Source organism: Nematostella vectensis, chromosome 7 (assembly GCF_932526225.1).
Source record: "Nematostella vectensis chromosome 7, jaNemVect1.1, whole genome shotgun sequence".
Lineage (NCBI taxonomy): Eukaryota > Metazoa > Cnidaria > Anthozoa > Actiniaria > Edwardsiidae > Nematostella > Nematostella vectensis.
The window spans coordinates 5,805,321-5,829,419 of record NC_064040.1 but is presented as its reverse complement, the minus strand read 5'-3'; the positions used below and the strand labels follow the sequence as shown (position 1 = coordinate 5,829,419).

Sequence of the window (24,099 nt, the reverse complement as noted above, 5' to 3'; positions counted from 1 at the left end):
GTAAGGGTTTCAACTATAAGGCTTCTGACAGGGCTTCAACTATGGGGCTTCTGACAGGGTTTCAACTATGGGGCTTTTGACAGGGTTTCAACTATGGGGCTTCTGACAGGGTTTCAACTGTGGGGCTTCTGACAGGGTTTCAACTATGGGGCTTCTGACAGGGTTTCAACTATGGGGCTTCTGACAGGGTTTCAACTATGGGGCTTCTGACAGGGTTTCAACTATAGGGCTTCTGACATGGTTTCAACTATGGGGCTCCTGACAGTGTTTCAACTATGGGGCTTCTGACAGGGTTTCAACTATGGGGCTTCTGACAGGGTTTCAACTGTGGGGCTTCTGACAGGGTTTCAACTGTGGGGCTTCTGACAGTGTTTCAACTATGGGGCTTCTGACAGGGTTTCAACTATAGGGCTTCTGACATGGTTTCAACTATGGGGCTTCTGACAGGGTTTCAACTGTGGGGCTTCTGACAGGGTTTCAACTATGGGGCTTCTGACAGTGTTTCAACTGTGGGGCTTCTGACAGGGTTTCAACTGTGGGGCTTCGGACAGGGTTTCAACTTTGGGGCTTCTGACAGGGTTTCAACTATGGGGCTTCTGACAGGGTTTCAACTATGGGGCTTCTGACAGGGTTTCAACTATGGGGCTCCTGACAGTGTTTCAACTATGGGGCTTCTGACAGGGTTTCAACTATGGGGCTTCTGACAGGGTTTCAACTGTGGGGCTTCTGACAGGGTTTCGACTATGGGGCTTCTGACAGGGTTTCGACTATGGGGCTTCTGACAGGGTTTCAACTGTGGGGCTTCTGACAGGGTTTCGACTATGGGGCTTCTGACAGGGTTTCAACTGTGGGGCTTCTGACAGGGTTTCAACTATGGGGCTTCTTACAGGGTTTCAACTATGGGGCTTCTGACAGGGTTTCAACTATGGGGCTTCTGACAGGGTTTCAACTATGGGGCTTCTGACAGGGTTTCAACTATGGGGCTTCTGACAGGGTTTCAACTATGGGGCTTCTGACAGTGTTTCAACTATGGGGCTTCTGACAGGGTTTCAACTATGGGGCTTCTGACAGGGTTTCGACTATGGGGCTTCTGACAGGGTTTCATTTAAAGGGCTTCTGACAGGGTTTCAACTGTGGGGCTCCTGACAGGGTTTCAACTGTGGGGCTTCTGACAGGGTTTCAACTATGGGGCTTCTGACAGGGTTTCAACTATAGGGCTTCTGACAGTGTTTCAACTATGGGGCTCCTGACAGGGTTTCAACTATGGGGCTTCTGACAGGGTTTCGACTATGGGGCTTCTGACAGGGTTTCAACTGTGGGGCTTCTGACAGGGTTTCAACTATGGGGCTTCTGACAGGGTTTCAACTATGGGGCTTCTGACAGGGTTTCAACTATGGGGCTTCTGACAGGGTTTCAACTATGGGGCTTCTGACAGGGTTTCAACTGTGGGGCTTCTGACAGGGTTTCAACTATGGGGCTTCTGACAGGGTTTCAACTATGGGGCTTCTGACAGGGTTTCAACTATGGGGCTTCTGACAGGGTTTCAACTATGGGGCTTCTGACAGGGTTTCAACTATGGGGCTTCTGACAGGGTTTCAACTATAGGGCTTCTGACAGTGTTTCAACTATGGGGCTCCTGACAGGGTTTCATTTAAAGGGCTTCTGACAGGGTTTCAACTGTGGGGCTCCTGACAGGGTTTCAACTATGGGGCTCCTGACAGGGTTTCAACTATAGGGCTTCTGACAGTGTTTCAACTATGGGGCTTCTGACAGGGTTTCATTTAAAGGGCTTCTGACAGGGTTTCAACTGTGGGGCTCCTGACAGGGTTTCAACTATGGGGCTCCTGACAGGGTTTCAACTATGGGGCTTCTGACAGGGTTTCGACTATGGGGCTTCTGACAGGGTTTCAACTGTGGGGCTTCTGACAGGGTTTCGACTATGGGGCTTCTGACAGGGTTTCAACTGTGGGGCTTCTGACAGGGTTTCAACTGTGGGGCTTCTGACAGGGTTTCGACTATGGGGCTTCTGACAGGGTTTCAACTGTGGGGCTTCTGACAGGGTTTCAACTATGGGGCTTCTTACAGGGTTTCAACTATGGGGCTTCTGACAGGGTTTCAACTATGGGGCTTCTGACAGGGTTTCAACTATGGGGCTTCTGACAGGGTTTCAACTATGGGGCTTCTGACAGGGTTTCAACTATGGGGCTTCTGACAGTGTTTCAACTATGGGGCTTCTGACAGGGTTTCAACTATGGGGCTTCTGACAGGGTTTCGACTATGGGGCTTCTGACAGGGTTTCATTTAAAGGGCTTCTGACAGGGTTTCAACTGTGGGGCTCCTGACAGGGTTTCAACTGTGGGGCTTCTGACAGGGTTTCAACTATGGGGCTTCTGACAGGGTTTCAACTATAGGGCTTCTGACAGTGTTTCAACTATGGGGCTCCTGACAGGGTTTCAACTATGGGGCTTCTGACAGGGTTTCGACTATGGGGCTTCTGACAGGGTTTCAACTGTGGGGCTTCTGACAGGGTTTCAACTATGGGGCTTCTGACAGGGTTTCAACTATGGGGCTTCTGACAGGGTTTCAACTATGGGGCTTCTGACAGGGTTTCAACTATGGGGCTTCTGACAGGGTTTCAACTGTGGGGCTTCTGACAGGGTTTCAACTATGGGGCTTCTGACAGGGTTTCAACTATGGGGCTTCTGACAGGGTTTCAACTATGGGGCTTCTGACAGGGTTTCAACTATGGGGCTTCTGACAGGGTTTCAACTATGGGGCTTCTGACAGGGTTTCAACTATAGGGCTTCTGACAGTGTTTCAACTATGGGGCTCCTGACAGGGTTTCATTTAAAGGGCTTCTGACAGGGTTTCAACTGTGGGGCTCCTGACAGGGTTTCAACTATGGGGCTCCTGACAGGGTTTCAACTATAGGGCTTCTGACAGTGTTTCAACTATGGGGCTTCTGACAGGGTTTCATTTAAAGGGCTTCTGACAGGGTTTCAACTGTGGGGCTCCTGACAGGGTTTCAACTATGGGGCTCCTGACAGGGTTTCAACTATGGGGCTTCTGACAGGGTTTCGACTATGGGGCTTCTGACAGGGTTTTATTTAAAGGGCTTCTGACAGGGTTTCAACTGTGGGGCTCCTGACAGGGTTTCAACTATGGGGCTCCTGACAGGGTTTCAACTATGGGGCTTCTGACAGGGTTTCGACTATGGGGCTTCTGACAGGGTTTCATTTAAAGGGCTTCTGACAGGGTTTCAACTATGGGGCTCCTGACAGGGTTTCAACGATGGGGCTTCTGACAGGGTTTCGACTATGGGGCTTCTGACAGGGTTTCAACTGTGGGGCTTCTGACAGGGTTTCATTTAAAGGGCTTCTGACAGGGTTTCAACTGTGGGGCTCCTGACAGGGTTTCAACTATGGGGCTCCTGACAGGGTTTCAACTATGGGGCTTCTGACAGGGTTTCGACTATGGGGCTTCTGACAGGGTTTCATTTAAAGGGCTTCTGACAGGGTTTCAACTATGGGGCTCCTGACAGGGTTTCAACTATGGTGCTTCTGACAGGGTTTCGACTATGGGGCTTCTGACAGGGTTTCAACTGTGGGGCTTCTGACAGGGTTTCATTTAAAGGGCTTCTGACAGGGTTTCAACTGTGGGGCTCCTGACAGGGTTTCAACTATGGGGCTCCTGACAGGGTTTCAACTATGGGGCTTCTGACAGGGTTTCGACTATGGGGCTTCTGACAGGGTTTCATTTAAAGGGCTTCTGACAGGGTTTCAACTATGGGGCTCCTGACAGGGTTTCAACTATGGGGCTTCTGACAGGGTTTCGACTATGGGGCTTCTGACAGGGTTTCAACTGTGGGGCTTCTGACAGGGTTTCAACTATGGGGCTTCTGACAGGGTTTCAACTATGGGGCTTCTGACAGGGTTTCAACTATGGGGCTTCTGACAGGGTTTCAACTATAGGGCTTCTGACAGTGTTTCAACTATGGGGCTCCTGACAGGGTTTCAACTATGGGGCTTCTGAAAGGGTTTCAACTATGGGGCTTCTGACAGGGTTTCAACTATGGGGCTTCTGACAGGGTTTCGACTATGGGGCTTCTGACAGGGTTTCATTTAAAGGGCTTCTGACAGGGTTTCAACTGTGGGGCTCCTGACAGGGTTTCAACTATGGGGCTCCTGACAGGGTTTCAACTATGGGGCTTCTGACAGGGTTTCGACTGTGGGGCTTCTGACAGGGTTTCATTTAAAGGGCTTCTGACAGGGTTTCAACTATGGGGCTTCTGACAGGGTTTCGACCATGGGGCTTCTGACAGGGTTTCATTTAAAGGGCTTCTGACAGGGTTTCAACTGTGGGGCTCCTGACAGGGTTTCAACTATGGGGCTCCTGACAGGGTTTTAACTATAGGGCTGACAGGGTTCCGACTATGGAGCTTCTGACAGGGTTTCAACTATGGGGCTTCTGACAGGGTTTCAACTATAGGGATTCTGACAGGGTTTCAACTATAGGGCTTCTGACAGGGTTTCGACTATGGGGCTTCGGCCTGACAGGGTTTCGACTATAGGGATTCTGACAGGGTTTCAACTAAAGGGATTCTGACAGGGTTTCAACTGTGGGGCTTCTGACGGTTTCAACTATAGGGCTCCTGACAGGATTTCAACTGTGGGGCTTTTGACAGAGTTTCAACTGTGGGGCTTTTGACAGGGTTTCAACTATTGGGCTTCTGACAGGGTTTCAACTGTAGGGCTCCTGACAGGGTTTCAACTGTGGGGCTTCTGACAGGGTTTCAACCGGGGGCTCCTGACAGGGTTTCAACTAAAGGGATTCTGACAGGGTTTCAACTAAAGGGCTTCTGACAGGGTTTCAACTATTGGGCTTCTGACAGGGTTTCAACTGTAGGGTTCCTGACAGGGTTTCAACTGTGGGGCTTCTGACAGGGTTTCAACCGTGGGGCTCCTGACAAGGTTTCAACTAAAGGGATTCTGACAGGGTTTCAACTAAAGGGCTTCTGACAGGGTTTCAACTATGGGGCTTCTGACAGGGTTTCAACTATGGGGCTTTGGCCTGACATGGTTTCAACTATGGGGCTCCTGACAGGGTTTCAACTATGGGGCTTCTGACAGGGTTTCAACTATGGGGCTTCTGACAGGGTTTCGACCATGGGGCTTCTGACAGGGTTTCAACTATGGGGCTTTTGACAGGGTTTCGACCATGGGGCTTCTGACAGGGTTTCGACCATGGGGCTTCTGACAGGGTTTCAACTATGGGGCTTTTGACAGGGTTTCGACCATGGGGCTTCTGACAGGGTTTCGACCATGGGGCTTCTGACAGGGTTTCAACTATGGGGCTTTTGACAGGGTTTTAACTATAGGGCTGACAGGGTTCCGACTATGGAGCTTCTGACAGGGTTTCAACTATGGGGCTTCTGACAGGGTTTCAACTATAGGGATTCTGACAGGGTTTCAACTATAGGGCTTCTGACAGGGTTTCGACTATGGGGCTTCGGCCTGACAGGGTTTCGACTATAGGGATTCTGACAGGGTTTCAACTAAAGGGATTCTGACAGGGTTTCAACTGTGGGGCTTCTGACGGTTTCAACTATAGGGCTCCTGACAGGATTTCAACTGTGGGGCTTTTGACAGAGTTTCAACTGTGGGGCTTTTGACAGGGTTTCAACTATTGGGCTTCTGACAGGGTTTTAACTATAGGGCTGACAGGGTTCCGACTATGGAGCTTCTGACAGGGTTTCAACTATGGGGCTTCTGACAGGGTTTCAACTATAGGGATTCTGACAGGGTTTCAACTATAGGGCTTCTGACAGGGTTTCGACTATGGGGCTTCGGCCTGACAGGGTTTCAACTATAGGGATTCTGACAGGGTTTCAACTATAGGGCTTCTGACAGGATTTCAACTATAGGGCTTCTGACAGGGTTTCAACTATGGGGCTTCTGACAGGGTTTCAACTAAAGGGATTCTGACAGGGTTTCAACTGTGGGGCTTCTGACAGGGTTTCAACTGTGGGGCTTTTGACAGGGTTTCAACTATTGGGCTTCTGACAGGGTTTCAACTGTGGGGCTTCTGACAGGGTTTCAACCGTGGGGCTCCTGACAGGGTTTCAACTAAAGGGATTCTGACAGGGTTTCATCTAAAGGGCTTCTGACAGGGTTTCAACTATAGGGCTTCTGACAGGGTTTCAACTTTGGGGCTTCTGACAGGGTTTCAACTATGGGGCTTCTGACAAGGTTTCAACTATGGGGCTTTTGACAGGGTTTCAACTGTGGGGCTTCTGACAGGGTTTTAACTATGGGGCTTCTGACAAGGTTTCAACTATGGGGCTTTTGACAGGGTTTCAACTGTGGGGCTTCTGACAGGATTTCGACAATGCGGCTTCAGTCAGGCAGGTTTTAGACTATCCGGTTTCCACTTGACAGGCTTTCGACTATGGGGGCTTTGGTCTAGCAGGCACGCGCACGCACACACACGAAATCTTCTTTAAATGTCCCTTCAAAGTCACTGATTACACCTACAAGTCAGCCTCCGTAGCTTGTTAGTAGTTGCAGTATACAGATATCCGGGAGGTCAGGGAAGAAATATCAACACAATTTCAGCATTTATCTCAAGTAATTTAATTCAATAAGCGTTCAAAAATATATAAAAATTTAAATATTACCTAAGAAGTTCCTATTATTACACTAATAACACAATTTCCTCCCATCCAGAGCAATAAAAATAAAAAGTTGTATAAATTTAATACCAAAGCGTGTTCCCTTGTGCTTTTGCTTAGTTTCATTTTATTTCCAGTAGGAAAGTTTTATTCTCAAGCTCGATCACAATATCGAAATCGTTTTTCTGCCGAAACTTACATAGAACATTAGAGGCAATCTATTGGATAACACCGCCAAGCTGACACACCTCTAGGGATAGCCCATTGCAAATGGTTAAGAGGAGATGCATCCTTGTTTATAAAAGCTAGTGCACTTTCCACGTTCCCACGTTTAAACTTTAAAAGTGTTTTACCCCACAATACAAGCCAAAACTATGTACCACAGCTCAGGCAGATGTAAAATTACGTCTCCTTAAGGGAAACCTCTCAAGGTGTAGCCGAAACTTACGAGTAAACACCTTACTATTGGTACAAGTGAATCAAATACTTGGTGAGATTATTTGTTTTTTTTTTCGCCCTTATAACGGTGTTATTTATTAGAGCGACATAACATATTTTCTGGGGGTTCACAAAGTCGCCTTCATCCTTGTGCTAATGTCATGTGCGATCGCCGACCCCCTGTTTACTTATTGTGACCCCTATATTAGGGGTGGCTCTGGATGCCCTAGTCGCTTGGCGAAGGCTACAGGCGTGGTCAGATGGAGAACATGTACCCTACATTAGCAGCCCTGAGTGTGATTCTAAAATGTGGACCTAACCCTTGGATGTGTCTAAAGGCGAGGTCAACTGATAGCGTCCGGCTTGTAGTACACTACGGATATGACCTGTCCGATGCCTTTAGTGTGTCCCTCCCTGAAAAACAGTCGTGATCCTTCCCGGATAAACTCAGGCTGCTTTACGAACCGGAACCGCACTTTGGCGCGCTGCCCTGTCTTCAAGTAGTCCTGGACAGAAATTGAATAAAACGTCAGTCTAACACTCCACGCACATAGACAGAAAGCCTATGTCGCAAATTAACACCGCAAGACTTAATCAAATGCGCGACTGCGAATACGGACTGCTCCACGGAGTTTACATTCAGGGGTGTGCAGATCCAAGAAGACGCCAGTGTACAGAGCCAGGTTTTTAAATCAAATATTCAAACATATTAAGCAATATTTCCTTCTAAATGAGCTTATGTATTTTTTTAATTGGACCAATCAAAGCACTAGTATTGGCAAAACCATACCAGCGTTCACTGGCCGTTTGGTAGCCTATTTCCTAAAAGGAGCATTGCTTAAGAAAGCTCTTTGGTCCCTCGATTCAAAGAGAGAAGAAATAAGATTGCTACCTCCCATTCCATGGCAAATTTTAGTATCTTTATAATTCGAAAAATGGCTCTGATATGCCGCCATCTATTTATTGTGAATTGAGACCAGCTCACCTTACTCATGTCATCTATGATGGCATTTTGGATGACATTGTCGATGTAGACCGTCGCCTGGAACCTTTTGCTGATAGCCGCTGGATGGAAGAGGAGGTAGACGTCAGCCCAGAAGCACATGCATGCGCGAGGCTCAAGGGATGGATCTGTCATCACCATGCCCTAGAGGGGGGACCATAGTTCAATTGACACGAGTACAGGGATGTGGTTAGTACAGGGAGGCTCAAGGGATGGATCCGTCATCACCATGCCCTAGAGGGGGGACCATAGTTCAATTGACGTGAGTACAGGAATGTGGTTAGTACAGGGAGGCTCAAGGGATGGATCCGTCATCACCATGCCCTAGAGGGGGGACCATAGTTCAATTGACATGAGTACAGGGATGTGGTTAGTACAGGGAGGCTCAAGGGATGGATCCGTCATCACCATGCCCTAGAGGGGGGACCAGAGTTCAATTGACATGAGTACAGGAATGTGGTTAGTACAGGGAGGCTCAAGGGATGGATCTGTCATCACCATGCCCTCAGGGGGAACCAGAGTTCAATTGACATGAGTACAGGGGATGACCTTGACAAGACAATGAGGACAAGGAAAAACATAATTAATGCCTAATTAAACCCCTAATGAAACCCCTGTCAAAGAGTATATAATATACTTGAGACAATATAACACGAAGGTAAGACTTGAAAATAACTGCCTCTATGTAAAAATGTAAATGGCCAGTACTTGCAAAAAGGTGCAACAAATTCCACATACAAATGACTAGCCAGAAGTATGGAAACAAGATACAGTATACCCACAACATTAACAATTCAAGTTAAGGTGTAAGGTGCCTGAAAGATGTTACCATTGGAGTCCACCCAATCCCCAACCCCCAGACAAACAATGACAGCTGAAGGAGGCTAAGACAACGTGACACTGAATAACGCTGGGCACCTACCCTTCGTAGTTCATGCCTCTCTATGCCGCTGAGAGCAGCTGATGCAGACTGTCCTGCCCTCACCACCCGGCATGGCGCACGGTTTCTCTTGAGAGATAAGATCCGTACTGTCTGGAAGTGTCCTGAGCACAATGGCCCCACTACAAGAGTGTCTCCTTCATGGAGAATACCACTGTTGAGGGGAGTCAGGTGTCAATAATAGGTAGGGGATGGGGGAAGGGAGGGACAATAAACTGCGTATTCTGTGTATAGCATTTCTTAGGATAGGGCAAAGCTATGGAAGAGGTCTTCAAAAATACTAGTGGTACAACAATAGCTGATATGATACCAATGAACTAGCTTAAAACGAACAACTGAACATAAACTATAGTCTATTGTGTATCCAGTGATCCAATAAACATAGCTTTAAAAAATTTGTTAGCTGCTATTTTGTCACACTAGAAACATTCCAAGTATGAGAAAAGAGATAATGCGATACTTTGTTTTTAAGTATAATATTTTACTTTGTTTTAAAAAGTTACAACATGATTTCTTGAAAAATGTTTCTTTTAGTAAAGAATAAAAAACAATAACAAAGAAGTAGCAGAGCTCTTGGCACACTTGAAGCCTTTCTGATCTAAGGCTTACAACTAAGTGTAACTCACCTAGTTAGTGTACCAAGTACCACAGGTCCAGTTCCTGGGACATTGAAGGTCTCATCAATCTGCAGCAAACAAGGGGGAAAAATCATCAACCTATAATAGGTACACACCTAAACAGTACACTCAACAGATTGTAAGAGTTCAGAGAACATTGAATTATCCTGGCTTGTCTTACCTTGTACTGTGTGATTTCCTGGGCTAATTTTTCCTGGTCAGCACTGGACATTACAGGAGGAAGAACTTTGAGGAACTTTTTCAGCAGGCTTAGATTTTCTCCTGTCACACATGAGAGTGTGAATATTGGAGTCACCCTAAAAAGAGATGTGAACTTAGAAAAAAATGACATCCAAACAGTATGCAAAATGGTTTTCTACAATAAATTTTCCAGAGGCAATGTTTTGTCTTTTGAAATAATTGCATAACAGCAGCTCTAGTATTGATTAACTATCTCATAACTGACTAAATAACATTGGATGTTTAATCTAATATAATGTAATGGTTTAAAAATGTGGTTTAATTCAACATTAGCTGCTTATAAGGCTTGCAAATACACAAGTCTGGAACTGTGAAAAATCATGGCTACTTTGACACTTACTGTCCAGAGGCAAAATTCTCTGCAGCATCTTCGGCATCCTCTTCAGCCAGCACTCTGATAGGCACCTTGTTGCAAGCAGGAGACTGCAGAATACGCTCCACAAGGCGTGTGGTCCGCTGTAGCATTGCCGGTGTGCAGATGTCTGTCTTGGTAATGATGATAAGGGTCGGCACCTTCAGGGCCATGGCCAGGCCTAGGTGCTCCTTGGTGGTCCCAACTACGGAGAGGGTCACAAGTGTCAATCATCCTAACTGTCAATCATGGAAACATGACTGCAAAGAGGCTTGCACATGTCAATCAATCCAACTGTCAATCATGGAAACACAACTACAAAGGGTCAATCACTGGAATTATCAATTATTATAAATCAATTTCAAATATTTGTGGCTCTCTGGCTGCAATTTTCTTATATCCATTTGCAAGCAAATATGTAGTAAAAAAACAAGTTTAAAATTCATGCAAACAACATCCAACATATGTATATAATTTTATCTTGAAGTTGTCCTGGCATCAAGCACCGATTAGCTGCTATTTAAAATGTTCAGCCAACTAGATGGTGAAAACACGACAACTTCTTTTAACAATTTAAAACAAAAAAAATTGTGTTTTAAATCAAATTAACATTATTATGTGAGCAGGTGCCAAAAAAATCATCAAAATTCGTTGATGGATGAAAATGGTGGTATATTTCTACATTATCCCTAGAATACTCACCAATGCCTGCATTTCCAGCAATCACCAGCATAGCATAGTCGGGTGAGTGTCCAGTCAGTCCAAATATGGTAGTCTTCATGTACTTGTGGTGGCCGGCCAGGTCAATGAATGTGATCAGCTTACTTGACTGTTCACAAACATCCTCAGCTGAACGCCCATCGCTGTAGTTAACAACCTTCGGAAGATAAACCGACACAATACAACAGGGCTCAATTTTACAGCATAGCCATTAAAACCTTGAACAGTGAAAATACGTAAGGAATGCTTGTTTTTACCAATCACATACTACTAGATTCACAAACATGGCCTGAATTCTTGTTTTTGTCAGTTCTTGGTTTTACAAGTTTTAATCACAAAAGACAAAACCTTTTGAAAACCTAGTAAGTTTGTTTTCTTTTTTTTTTCTAATTGCTCATTAACTAACAACAGCTTACTGGATGTGCAAATGCATACTACTGTACCATTATCCATATATATATGAAATTCACAGCTTTATTTTTTATATCTTGGCACAATATTTACAAAAAAAACATTAACCAGAATTTTTTTTTCTTTCGAGTTTGCCCTTGACCCCCTTCCCCCTTCCAAAGTTTTCTAAGATTTTTGGAATTGTGCTGAATAATAATCTCATTGGCACGACATAAGATGGAAATGACTATAATTTCTTACCTCTCCAGTACAGCTAAAGCCTAGGATTTCGTGGCTGATACTTGATGTCCTGCCTGACTGGATCTCATGCAAGTGACGGAAAAGGTTCAGGCGGGCACGGCCTTGTCCGTTATCAAGTTCATCATAGGTGAGAACTCCCAGTAATGTGCTCTTACCAGACTCAACATTACCAAGAACTGCCATCCTGATGTCAGTGAACTGTGATTTAAAAAAAAACACACACTATGTAAAGTTTTTGAATATTCTTTTTTCTTTCTTTCCTTATTTTTAAACTAAGATTGTATTGTTAGCTTCAGGGTTTGATTAATTTTGGTTCCTGGACAACTGATAAAAGTTATGTGTCTGTCTACTACTGTATAATATCTACTCTGTTAGACGGTCAGCTTGTGTATTTCTGTCTCTCTACCTTGGTCTACAGAATATTTTTTTTCTGTTCTTGTGTCTGTCTATGTCTATCTGTTCGGCTTTTCCTATTTGTCTGTCTGACAGCCTGCCTGTGACTGTCCTTTAACCTGCCTTAGCAGCTATCTATCTAGGTCAGTTTGCAAGCATGTGTCTGGCCACCTACAATCTGCAATAAAACTAAGTGGGACACTTCTCATAGCAACACTTTCCCCCTTCTCCCCCCGATTAATATTGGTTAGAGGCGATTTTTCAGCTCAAAACTCAAGCAGCCGCTAGGTGATTATTCGCCCTCCAACATTGAGGAGGGGGAAGGGAAAGTGTCCCATTAGTTTTGTTGCAGATTGTAGGTCTTTCTGTGTGTCCATTTCTCTGTCACTGCATACCTGCTGATCATCAGGGACCTGCCTGACCAGCACTTCCACCACCTTGCGCATCTCCTCCACATTTCTCTGCCGTAGGATGGATGTAGTGGCCCCTAGCTTGGAAGCCATTGTGTTTAAAGTGGCAAGCGATGACTTGAGCTCCTTTTCAGGCAAGCCTACAAGCCCTCCGTTATCTTCCACCCCAATACCATAGATTGCTTCGCCCTGACCCTCTTGCAGACGCCATTTCATCTGGGTTACAAGGTGGACCAGTCGAGATGGAGAGGGATTCACCAGTTTTAACTATGGAATTAGAATAGATACTGTTAAACATACAGCTAAAGGTCAGGCAAAGAAATACCATGGCAAACGCTTTATGCTGATTTATGATGTTATGATTGGAAAACAGCACAAAATTTGAGAATTTTCACAGGAAGGTCACAAAATGAAAAATATCTGCAATGTGGAGAGTGATAAAAGTTAATATTGAAAGGACTTAGTATGGTCATAATTACATAGCAGATCGTATATGCGTGCACAATAACGCACACTTGGCCATTTTTTGTTTACAAATTTTGTTGTTAAATACTTTGCCAGAAGCAAGCTTGATGTTTGTAGATTCATACTCGAACGTCGAAGGAAAAACAAAAAAGCATTTAGCAAAAGATTCTAATGCACCATTAAAAAACAGATCTGTGTTGGCTTGCTTGGCTTTCCGATACGAAGAAGAATATATTTTTGTAGTGTGACGTGGAATGTTTGGGTTTGTAGTCAGAAACTTCACCAATAACCAAAATAAACGGCGGATAAATGCATCAAAGGAGGCATGGCGGTGATTTAAATTGTAATTCGTAGGCTATCGAAATTTAAGCAACAGAACAGAACTTGTGTGAGAGAAAATGCTGAAGCCCGCCAAAACCTTTCAACAACAACAACAATAAAATTATGGGTATACAAATATTGAGCTTATATTATATACCTTGTATTCAATATTTCCTTCCTCGACCTAAGGGAAATAAAAATACATTATAGCAAAGGTATAAAAATGTAGCTAGTCATCGAATAAATAGCATCTATCTTACTTCGGGTGGAAGACACTCGGGCAAGGGTACAGAAAGCGGCGAACTGGCAACGCCATTTCTCGGCGAACTATCAAACAAACCAACAAACGTCTCCATCTTGTTTTATCATCTCAGGATGTTCTTGTTTGAAGCATTGCGGAGGGATGTAGTTCCTTGTTTGACGGACAGATGAGTGGTTTTGGTGTGTAAGATGGTATTGTTGACATTTTCTTAGTGTGCCGCCATCTTGGTTCACCATCCGTCTGTGTTCTTACATCAGCCAGGTCCCGGATGTGATGCAATCATGACGTCACGCCATAATCAATTTACTGAAACTTCATGGATCAATCATATAACATTTCTTTTTTCTTTTTGGTACAAAAAAAGAGAAAACAAAATGATAACATCGGAGTTCACAGTTATATAGACTTAAAAATATTGGTTGCACTCCACAACATTTTTTTTTTGATCGAGGCCCCAATCTGGACTAGTGCGCTGCCAAGCAAAGAATCCCGATCCGGAATCTGGTTAAATCCGGGTGGCTCTTTTATGGATAACATTAGGGACTTGCAGATGGAGTACCACCTTTCCCTATTATGTCTTATTCAAACAAAGAGAGTAATTAAAATGATATGTACGTAATCTTGCAGTTCGCAAGTATGCGTGAAGCTCTAAACAATTGAATTTCCATAGAAACCCGCGTTGTAAACAAACACAACTGGAAGTATGCAAATGATACGTCAATCAAGCCATGCGGAAATTCTTTAGCACCTCACACGAACTGTCCACAACGTAACAACATCGGAACGCGTCCATTTCCACTACTAACTCAAGGCCTAACTCATACAGGATGGCAATAGCGTTCTTTAAATTTGCCTCAGCACTTTTTACTCGGGTGATATTCTTCGTGCATGGTTTCGTAAGCGTGTATTTAGTATGGCTCAGCAAGAACAAAGACTCTACATATTGGTGGCTATCCACTGGCCTTGTGTTGCTATTTTTTGAAACGATCTATACCATCCTTATGCGCAAAGGGAAGGAATACAAATAGTAAGTGAATTACATGAGGTCTTTTGCTTTGTATTGTTACGTTTTATTGAGTTATGATATAGCTATTACTTTATTATTGTTTATGTGTTAAATTATTCTTGTCCCTTGTGGGTTTCTCGCACACTATGGAACCAATAGATTAATTATTATTGCTTTAACTAAAAGAATCCGGGATTCTTATTGATGTTTTACTGTTTGTTACGATAAGCGGATGTATGTTTGATTTTACAGAGGATCTAGGATTCACAGTTTTAATTGTTAACGAATAATATTCGGGTCTAGATGCAAGAGCATTTCAAGCATGCAACAAGCTATTGACTCTTCGAATACGTTGTATAACAACACGCCACAGCTGCCCATTAAAAGACTCGCGAAAAAGCCCACTCTTGGATGAGTTTTATGCCTAACTTATTGTATTGGCTTTGTCCTTTTGTCTTTCTTCACGTGGAAGGTTTATTATAGTCTGTTTTTAATCGTGATTGATGCCGCCCTACCTTGGCACCTAAGCGCAATGTACTTCAGTACGTAACCAAGAGCAAATAACAGGTGATATTATTTAGGGCTGGTTCATTATAAGAAGGGCATTTTGAATAGAATGTTTATGCCGGATGACTGCTGCTCGTCTGGGTATCCGCCGAGGAATTGTGTATTGTGATTATACAAATTATTATCCTTGATTGACCATCAAAGTGGATTGAGAATAGGAATATTTGAATATTGCTGGTGGATCAAAAAAAAATGTTTTTTTTCCATTGAATTGTTTTTTTACTTGTTTTATCATCATTTTTTAATCTGGTTATTGACTTTAACTCGTACAGGAACACCCCTTACTGCCATTAACAGGGAATTTTTAGCCAAGGGTACACAGAATGCACATGCCACCATGCCCCCCCCCTCCTTCTAGCTTTGACCGCCATTTCTTATTGAAGGGTAGTCAAATACTATCCTTTTCCATATGATACCTGAGGTTTTGCACCCCCCTCAATCAATCCTGGATATACACCTGGTGTGTACTCCAGGTGCATACCCAGGTAGGCTTGGCATACCCAGGATTGGCTTGGGAGGGGTCATAGGTATCATATGGAAAAAGCATGTATTTGAAGATTCTTTAATAAGAAATGACCCCCTTTTGGTCGCTAGGGGGGAGGGGAGGGGGTTGAGCACACACCCTGCCCACCCCCCTGTGTATGCCCCTGTACTCTAGGGGCAGGTCTGGGTTATTCCAGGGGGTGGTATCTAAAGGGTGGTGTTGTTTCCTATTTTATTCCCCCCCACCCTCAGACCCATTATTAGGGAGATCTGTTTTTTTTTTGTAGTTTCTGGCCCAGCAGTCTCCTATACATGGCTACAGTGCTACCGTCCATATGGGTGGCTGAGATGAGCATACTGCATGCCAAGCAGACAGACCCTAATTGTGAATCAAACTCTGCCAGCACTGTATACGCACTTGGTGGAGGGGTAGGTATTGCACCCACGTGGAGTCAAAATTAAAAATTACCAATCTAGTATTTCATCTATAGTATCATCTAGTATATGGTACATCTAGTATTTGTAAAAAGGGAGGGATCTACCACCTTGCAAAAGCAGGGACTGTCCCAGGCCTGAGCCAGGGGGGTTCGAAAGAACCTGCCCACTGGACTGGAAGGTCCGCTCTTATTAAGGAAATTAAGTGCCACTACTAGCTAGGATGCTATGGTCCGCTTTATGTGTAATGTACCCCCCTAATCAAAATGCTGGCTACAGGTCTAAGTTCTTACATGTCAATCCATAGAGCAACTAACCTTGCACTGCCTGTCTCCTAAGGAGAAAGGGACCAAGAAGGAGGGGTTCCAATCACCCTCATTTTTAAAAATCTTTATGAAACAATGAAAACTGCTTTTCTTAAGTTTTCCACAGCCCCTGACTTAGTCCAGACCTGGGACTCTCTTTGCGCTCGACATTTTGGCTCGCGTGAAAGAGGGTCCAGTATTTATTGCATGCGCATGCGCGAACATGTGCCAATCAGCGATCTTCACGGCAAAAGTTGAAATACGAGCGCGCGCAATAACGGACGTGCCTAAGGAGGGTCATTCCCGCTAGATCTTGTCGAGTGCAGAGCTCCGAAAATCGATCATCGCTAAGTTGAAAAGAATGTTTTGTACATGCGAAGGAATATCAGCGAACTGCTTGGGATTTGTTTTCTATAAAAACGCGATAAAATGTGATTGAAAATCAAATTCCAAAAAAGCGCGCGCTCGTTTGAAATGACGCTATTGCCTAAAGCGCGCGCGTGAAAATAACGAAAACAGAAAAGCTCTTTGATTGATATATTTTTTAGACTCTAATTATCATCTATCCTGTTCTCAGAAAAGATTGACAATTAAGTATTTACCCACGACCAAAATCAGCGTATTATTTCTGAAATAAACCCTCGCTCGTCCCTTTCGCAGCCTTCTTGAACTAAGCAACCAGGCCACACCGCATATATGCAGTGTATTTTCGCGCATGCGCATGCAATAAATACTGGACCCTCTTTCATGCGAGCCAGAATGTCGAGCGCAAAGAGAGTCCCAGGTCTGGACTACCCCTGACTATTTATGTGAGCTTCCTATTTTTTGTTTTCAAAAGAAAGGGTGATGGGTTCAATGTTTGCCTGAATATGTCTTGTTCCTGTGCACTTGTACTGGTAACATACCTAATAACAATTCTGAATTCACCTCTTTTAATCATTGCTCATTTTTGTCCTGGCCAGATTGTCTTCAAGACTGATCGAGATACGCTTACACAAAAGTGGTCCAAGTTGGGTCTTATACTTGTCATTATTGTGGCACGGTGGCTTCTCCCACGTGGTGAGCTCACCCGTGACCAGTTATCAACACTTCTATTGGTCTACGTTGCTAATGCAGCTGATATCATGGGTGAGTTATCAACTGAGGTGCCGCAGGCACAGCTTGCAGCTAAAACCCTTTACCTAGTAGTATGCTGGTTTTCAAACTGGTCATAGGAAGTGTTTCTTATGCCGTGTGGTGCACAGCTGGTTAAAGATACATATAGTATGTGATGTCTCTTTCCTAGAGCTGTTTGAGTTGTTTGATGACGAGCCATTGCTATGGTGCAAGAAGGGCGTGGCAGAGTCAGTACTCGTCACATACACCTGGTGTTTCATGCAGTTCACACTCGTCTTCACGGCTACAGCGAAATCTGAGCCTGACGAAGTAACAAAACAGGTAACCTCAAAAACAAAGAGCCAGGAGAGTTTCCGAGCCTTTTTTCAAATTATGGTCACTCGGGTAAATTTCGGTATATTTTGCTTTGCTTTATAAAGATGGTAAAAATTCGGATCAAGCATGCGCTCATGTGCGATCATATGCCTTAAAAATTACACTTCAATGGCGCAGTTTACCCAGGCACAAAATACCGTGCTGTAGAATTCCCGCTAATTAGAAAACCAACCTTCTTTAGTTTGTACGTCGTTGTCGATCTCCAGTTAGTAATAATGCTCAAAGATTCGGCGTACTTTGCGGGCGCTCCCAAAGGTCACCCCCGCGATCTGCAGACGCGTACCCCCCCCCCCCCCCCCGTCCCTGTGTACGCCTGATCTGTTCTCGAGTTCTCGATTGTATTTTTAAGGCAAAACCTGACGAATGGAAAACGCCCGGTATCGATAAGACAATGCCCAAGTACATTCGCAAGATGATCATGAGAAAACGAAAAGAGAAAGTACAACGTATCAACAGAATATTCAACACATCGCGGGAAATCCCAGGCGAGAACACCGACAAAGAGAAACCCATAGAGCTCATAAGCTACACCAGGCGGAAACGCAAGCGCTACTCCATTCAAGATACAGTGCAGAACGTGGTGGCGGTACAACGCGAAGTTCGCCGGGAGGAAGAAATCATCGAGGAGGTGATTAAAGAGAAAGAGAAATTGCGGCTCCATGGAGACTTGTATTCAATTCTCACCATCATGTTAATGCAAGACGGGCCTTTCCTTGTACTCAGACTTGTAATGCTTGTACAATTCCGAGTAGATTCCGAGATGCATCTGTTCTTCACGGGAAAAAACGCGATGGCGCTGGCCGTACTCTTTTACAGACTTCTAGTGTTGTTGTACGATAGCAAAGAGGATGACGACGAAGACGAAGGGGGGGAGGGTGGGGACAGGGACTCTGTCGCCACTGTGTCAGACACTAAGTCGGTAAACAGCAATACTAAACTTGCGACGTCTGTAGTGTAAGCATATCATTGATGGAGATTACACCATTTTGTATGGAAATCGCCCTTGTAAATTACCACGTGAATCTAGAATAGCATATCGTATTTATTTTCTATAGAGCGGTCAGAGCGGTTTGACCAAATAGTGTTTTGGACAGAGTAAGTTATTATTTTAGTTATCATTAATAGCTAGGGTATTTTGAAAATCTCATTGTATTTTTTATAGTGTACAAAGATTAAAGTTATTTTCCTTTTTTTAAAAAAAAATCATTCTCCGTGCATCATCGTAATGATATTCCCCGACCCTCCCATCGTCATTTGTCATCATACTGTCTCCCCTCTCCTCCCAGAGGGGGACTTCGAGAGAAACAGACGGGGGTGCTGGACAGCAAAATCAATTTTAACCCTAAGGGATAGCACTAAGGGCGTGGTCAACAACAATTCTTACCCCTGAGAGATAGCGCATTGGGTGTGGTCAAAGGAATTTTTAACCCTGACAGATAGCATTAAAAAACTACTCGTTTTAATGGATCCTGTATTGTTATGTAACCGACAATTATGCCGAAAGTATTAACCGGTCAGTTGACTTGTGGTTTATTGTAAAATACGTTTCGAGTGATTGGGCCAACATTTAGCATGAGACACCCTAAAAGATTGCAGAATCAGAAAAATCCTCCTCCCCGGGCGTCAAAACCCCTAAAAGATAGCATAATCGGAAAAATCCTAAAACAAGCCCTAAGAGATAGCAGTTAAGAAGGTAAGAATTTTATACCCTTGAAGATAGGTTGAGCCCCCCTGTCTACTTTTCTGGAGAGTCCCACCCCCCGGGCCTCTCTCCCATTGTCATCATACTGTCTCCTCTCCCTCTCTCCCATGGTCATCATACTGTCTCCCCTCCCTCTCCCCCATTGTCATCATACTGTCTCCCCTCCCTCTCTCCCATGGTCATCATACTGTCTCCCCTCCCTCTCTCCCATGGTCATCATACTGTCTCCCCTCCCACTCTCCCATTGTCATCATACTGTCTCCCTTCCCTCTCTCCCATAGTCATCATACTGTCTCCCCTCCCTCTCTCCCATGGTCATCATACTGTCTCCCCTCCCTCTCTCCCATGGTCATCATACTGTCTCCCCCCCCTCTCTCCCATCGTCATTGCACATACCACCCACCCCCCCTTTCCATCCCATGGTCATCGCACATACCCCCACCCTTTTCTCCCATCGGAATGGCAAATGTCCCCTCCCTCTCACTCTCGTCCCACATATCTAGCCTCGTCCCAGGCTTCTCCTTTGTCAGCTATTTTTTATAGCTCCCATGGTGCAGTGCAGTCATTGTTATTAAAATGGCGGATTGGTGTAGCGGTAGCAAATCAAATGTGACATCACTAACTAGAAGCCGCACAGCGAAAAGAAGCCTGGGGACGAGCCACCTTCTATATTAAATCGCCCATATATTTGGAATTTTAGCCTCAACTATACTATTTAAGGAAAAGTCCACATATCTCCTCAAAAGCAGGGATTGAAAAGTATACCCCCAAAGAAAAGAGATGCTATTTTCAAAGTGAAAGAAAACGCGTAGATCTTGTTTACAATTTCCTAAAAGGCAACAATCACCTACTAGCTAATAAAACCCCCCACACCGACAAATTAATCGGCCGTTATCACTTTTTTCGGCATAACAATACCGAAACAAGGTTAGAAGGGAAGGACTTAACGACTGATGAACAGAAGTGGTGGTACAACTATTTATTTTTTTTCGTTGGAGTATAGTCGTCAATCATATCTATGTTTTAATATATGAAAAATAAAATGATCTCGAATTTGTCACGGCGTTAGAGTTTGACTTTGTGGCGTCGTTAAAAAACGACGAGAATCGTGAATTCCAAAACAATGTCCTGTTTCCTTGATATTTTTTCACGGATTCGCGAAACCTTTAAGAAATCGCACTCACAATATTTCCTCTCGCAGTGTTTCATTATTCATAAAAAACAAAACTTCCCAGATTCTAGCAGACAAGCGAATTACAATTTTATCGGAGGGAGATTAAGTACGCTTGTAACAATAAAATAATGGAATCACAAAAGTGAGTAGAGTGGGCCTTCCGTGAGACTGCAGGCTGTACACGAATCCTCTCTCCGTTCAACGAAGAACACACACGGGGAGTTTGTAATAGGAAAGATGTCAAAACAACTTAGAATTAACCTCGCGTCACGGGGATTCTGTGGTTTGCATGACCTAGCGTCTTCATTGGGAATCAGTCTTTGTGTTCGCATCACAGGGGGCCCTTAGCATCCATCACAATATGGAACTGCCCGCTCAGTCTTTTTTGAGAGTTGTATTTACTGCAGTTACATAGTTTGCGTTAAGAGTATCTCAGGTGACAATATTTGGTGCTAATGGAAAAGTTTCACAGTTTCCCTCCGCAAACAGACACAAGATTGACTTTATTATCACCGGCTTGTATGCGCCAAGGACGTGAGAAGGCCGTTGTGTTACACTAAAAGCCTGAATAATACTCTTAGTTGGCACAAAAACGTGCGTGTTTTTAAATACCCAAACAATCGGATATCGAGCAGACAAGGTACATTAATAAACTAAGCGCAAAGCACAGTGGCCGAAAGCGCAATCCTGCAGCAATTAAACAACTCCCAGGGCGTGAACTAGAGTGTTAACATGGTACTTTTCCCACTAATAAAAAAAACTTACTGGTATTAAGCTGTATAGAGTTTGAATGTTTGCGCAAACCAATTTGTTTGGCACTATTTCACGGTACAGCTGTGTCATATCCTATGAGTAACAGATTAAATATTAATCATAGTTTACATGGCTAATTGCGAATAATCAGCATGCATCATTTCAGAATCAATTCTGCCGCGCAGGATAAAGATCAGAAAATTCCACTCGAACTCGGCCTGCAGCGTTATCGCGGGACTATAAGCCCACGAGTAAAGCTCTCGACGTCAGCGTTAAGGGCACTTGAGAAGCTGGTGCCGATATAAAGGGAATCTTATGGCGGGATAACTGAGCTCACTCACTGTCATCACTGATATTGTCATTATGAAGTCTGCCTTACGAGCGACTGTGTACCAAGGATCGCAACTCAAAAATCGCGGCGTTAAGCGGTATAATTCACCGCCGATTTCTCTCTACCAAGGACCACCACCGAGTGTTCTTTACTCAAACTGCTCCCGCGTGAAGATCAATGTAAGCGGCATGATGTACGAGACATTCGAGAGTACTTTAGCACGCTTCCCTCACACTCTACTAGGTTGCCCAGTCAAGAGGGGGAAGTATTTCGACTCGAAACGCGATGAGTATTTCTTCAACAGAAACCGCAATGCGTTTGACGCAATATTATTTTTTTATCAATCAGATGGTCTCCTAGTGCGGCCAGACACCGTCCCGCTCAAGGAATTCTGCAACGAGATGGAGTTTTTCGAAATGGGGGAAGACATAGTAAAAAGTTACATGCGCGATCAAGGGATCATTCTTGAAGACGCGGACCAAAAGGATCTACCGAGTAACCCAACCATGCGGACGGTATGGTTATGGTTAGAGTACCCAAACAGCTCGGACTCCGCAAAGCTAGTGGCGTGTTGGTCAATAATGTTTATATTGATCTCAATCTTTGTAATTTGCGCAGAGACGATCCCTCCGGGGAACCCAGAGGAGCTTATAAGCGAAGCCACATTCACACTATACAGTTGTCTCGAGCTCGCGTGCGTGGCCTGGTTCACGATGGAACTAATAATGCGGGTAATTTCCTGCCCAAACAAGTTAAAATTTGCTATGGATTTTTCAAACTACATAGACCTTGCGGCAATTCTACCCTATTTCGTGGAAAACGCGATTCAATCCGCCGCCGATTACGTTGAGTTGATGAACGCTTTTCGACTTCTAAGAGTTTTTCGGATATTCAAGTTAGCGCGCCACATGGAAGAACTCAAAATACTGGGCAGAACTATTATTGCTACGTGGAGGGAACTAATGATGATTCTATTTTTTATATTGATCAGCATGGTGATGTTTTCGGGTTGTACTTATTACGCTGAGTTTGATGCTCAGCCGGATGGTGTTTTCTCTAGCATTCCCGACACTGCGTGGTTCGTTATTGTTACTTTAACCAATGTCGGTTACGGCGACGCCGTACCGGTTACACCTATTGGCAAGCTACTGGGTACAATGTGTGCGCTTGTCGGCGTTTTAGCCATCGCACTTCCTAGCCCCGTGATTGCAACTCGATTTAAGCAGTTTTACGACGCAGAAAAAATCCGAAAAAACGAGATTGAACCGCAGTAAATTAGTCCTTTTGTCCGCAGTAATTTGTCTTCGATAAGGTCAAGTGAGTAGATTTCAATAACTCTTTTTGCTCACAGACAAAATACTGCTTTGATTGCATTCCATAGATGAATATTTTATAATGCTAAGGTCTGCAGCTAAACAGCAACCACAAAAACAAGATATGGTTGTGGAGAATAGATGAGACATGCTATGCTAAATCTATCGCGGCCCTTGTATTTGCCTATTTCGATAACGTTCGAGTTTGTAAACAAAGCTATCAAAGTATTTTAGTATCAACAAATGGGTAATAAAACGTTTGTTTTGTCTTAATGTTGAGTGAAGTGGGAGCGTTAAAAGGATAAAGGAGCGCGCTACAATAGTTTAAGAGAGTGCCTAAAAGATAATTTGCGCGCGATTAATGTTAAATTTGTCAAAGAATCTACAGTATTTTTCCAGAAAGAGATTATAAAGTAATTAGGGAGATTTAAGTCCTCTTTTAACACCTTTCTTTAGCATTACACCTGTTTTTGGATCGCGTCAGGCGACGCTCAAAGGAATGGCGTCGCCTTATTACCCAGGGCTGGGGGGGGACTTTCATAGAAAAACAAGCGGGGTGATTGTCGTCAAATCAATTTTAACCCTAAGAGATAGCACATTAGGTGTGGTCGAAGCAATTTCTACTTGTAAGCACTAAAAACAATAATGTTTAGTTTTCCTGAATTGCGGTCCATAAAATCTCTTTTCTGACTACATTCATATCCAGTTACTAGCGTAAAAAACCCTAAGGGATAGCACTTGGTAGGATTTTGGTCTCTCAATCGAGACCCCAGGGTGCCCGAGGCTCCAAGCTTCCCTTCTCACTTTGGGTCACAAAGTCAAACCCGACTGAGCAGGGTAATAATAAAGAAACCCCTGTATACTCTGCGAGTCTAAGGCATGCATTATTGTAGTTACAAAACATCTATAAAAACGTTTTCCATACAGAAATTGGTTTTTTAGGGGTTAGGAGGTACCGTAGGCCCGAGAAACTTTCTGGGAGAAGTAGGGGGGAGTATTTTCCCAGTCATGCACAATGCTAATTCAAAAAGGGGGA

The 24,099-nt window shown here is 44.1% G+C and overlaps 3 protein-coding genes across 4 annotated transcripts; 2 read left to right on the top strand and 1 right to left on the bottom strand.

The window, feature by feature from the left end:
* Positions 1-6,612: 6,612 nt before the first annotated feature.
* Positions 6,613-13,776, bottom strand: LOC5520686 (GTP-binding protein 2). Of its 2 annotated transcripts, XM_001640464.3 has the most exons (11): positions 13,502-13,771; positions 13,399-13,425; positions 12,441-12,722; positions 11,653-11,850; positions 10,984-11,158; positions 10,270-10,486; positions 9,850-9,985; positions 9,678-9,736; positions 9,034-9,205; positions 8,094-8,255; positions 6,613-7,614 (listed from the first exon to the last, which is right to left on the bottom strand). In XM_001640464.3, the coding sequence occupies exons 1-11, from the start codon at positions 13,595-13,597 to the stop codon at positions 7,453-7,455; spliced, it is 1,686 nt and encodes a 561-aa protein (XP_001640514.2). In that variant the 5' UTR covers positions 13,598-13,771; the 3' UTR covers positions 6,613-7,452. The 2 variants fall into 2 exon arrangements, with proteins under 2 accessions (XP_001640514.2, XP_032221724.1); XM_032365833.2 differs by lacking the exons at positions 6,613-7,614; positions 8,094-8,255 and adding an exon at positions 8,300-8,525 and having other exon boundaries at positions 13,502-13,776.
* A 439-nt stretch (positions 13,777-14,215) lies between these two features.
* On the top strand, positions 14,216-18,993 carry LOC5520684 (transmembrane protein 26). Its single transcript, XM_032365834.2, has 5 exons — positions 14,216-14,530; positions 15,847-15,988; positions 17,262-17,427; positions 17,585-17,736; positions 18,140-18,993. Exons 1-5 carry the CDS (start codon positions 14,331-14,333, stop codon positions 18,746-18,748), a joined length of 1,269 nt encoding a protein of 422 aa, XP_032221725.2. The 5' UTR covers positions 14,216-14,330; the 3' UTR covers positions 18,749-18,993.
* A 2,603-nt stretch (positions 18,994-21,596) lies between these two features.
* On the top strand, positions 21,597-23,336 carry LOC5520693 (potassium voltage-gated channel subfamily A member 1). The gene has a single exon (XM_001640573.3). The coding sequence runs from the start codon at positions 21,783-21,785 to the stop codon at positions 23,022-23,024; it is 1,242 nt and encodes a 413-aa protein (XP_001640623.3). The 5' UTR covers positions 21,597-21,782; the 3' UTR covers positions 23,025-23,336.
* The last annotated feature ends 763 nt before the right edge of the window (positions 23,337-24,099 follow it).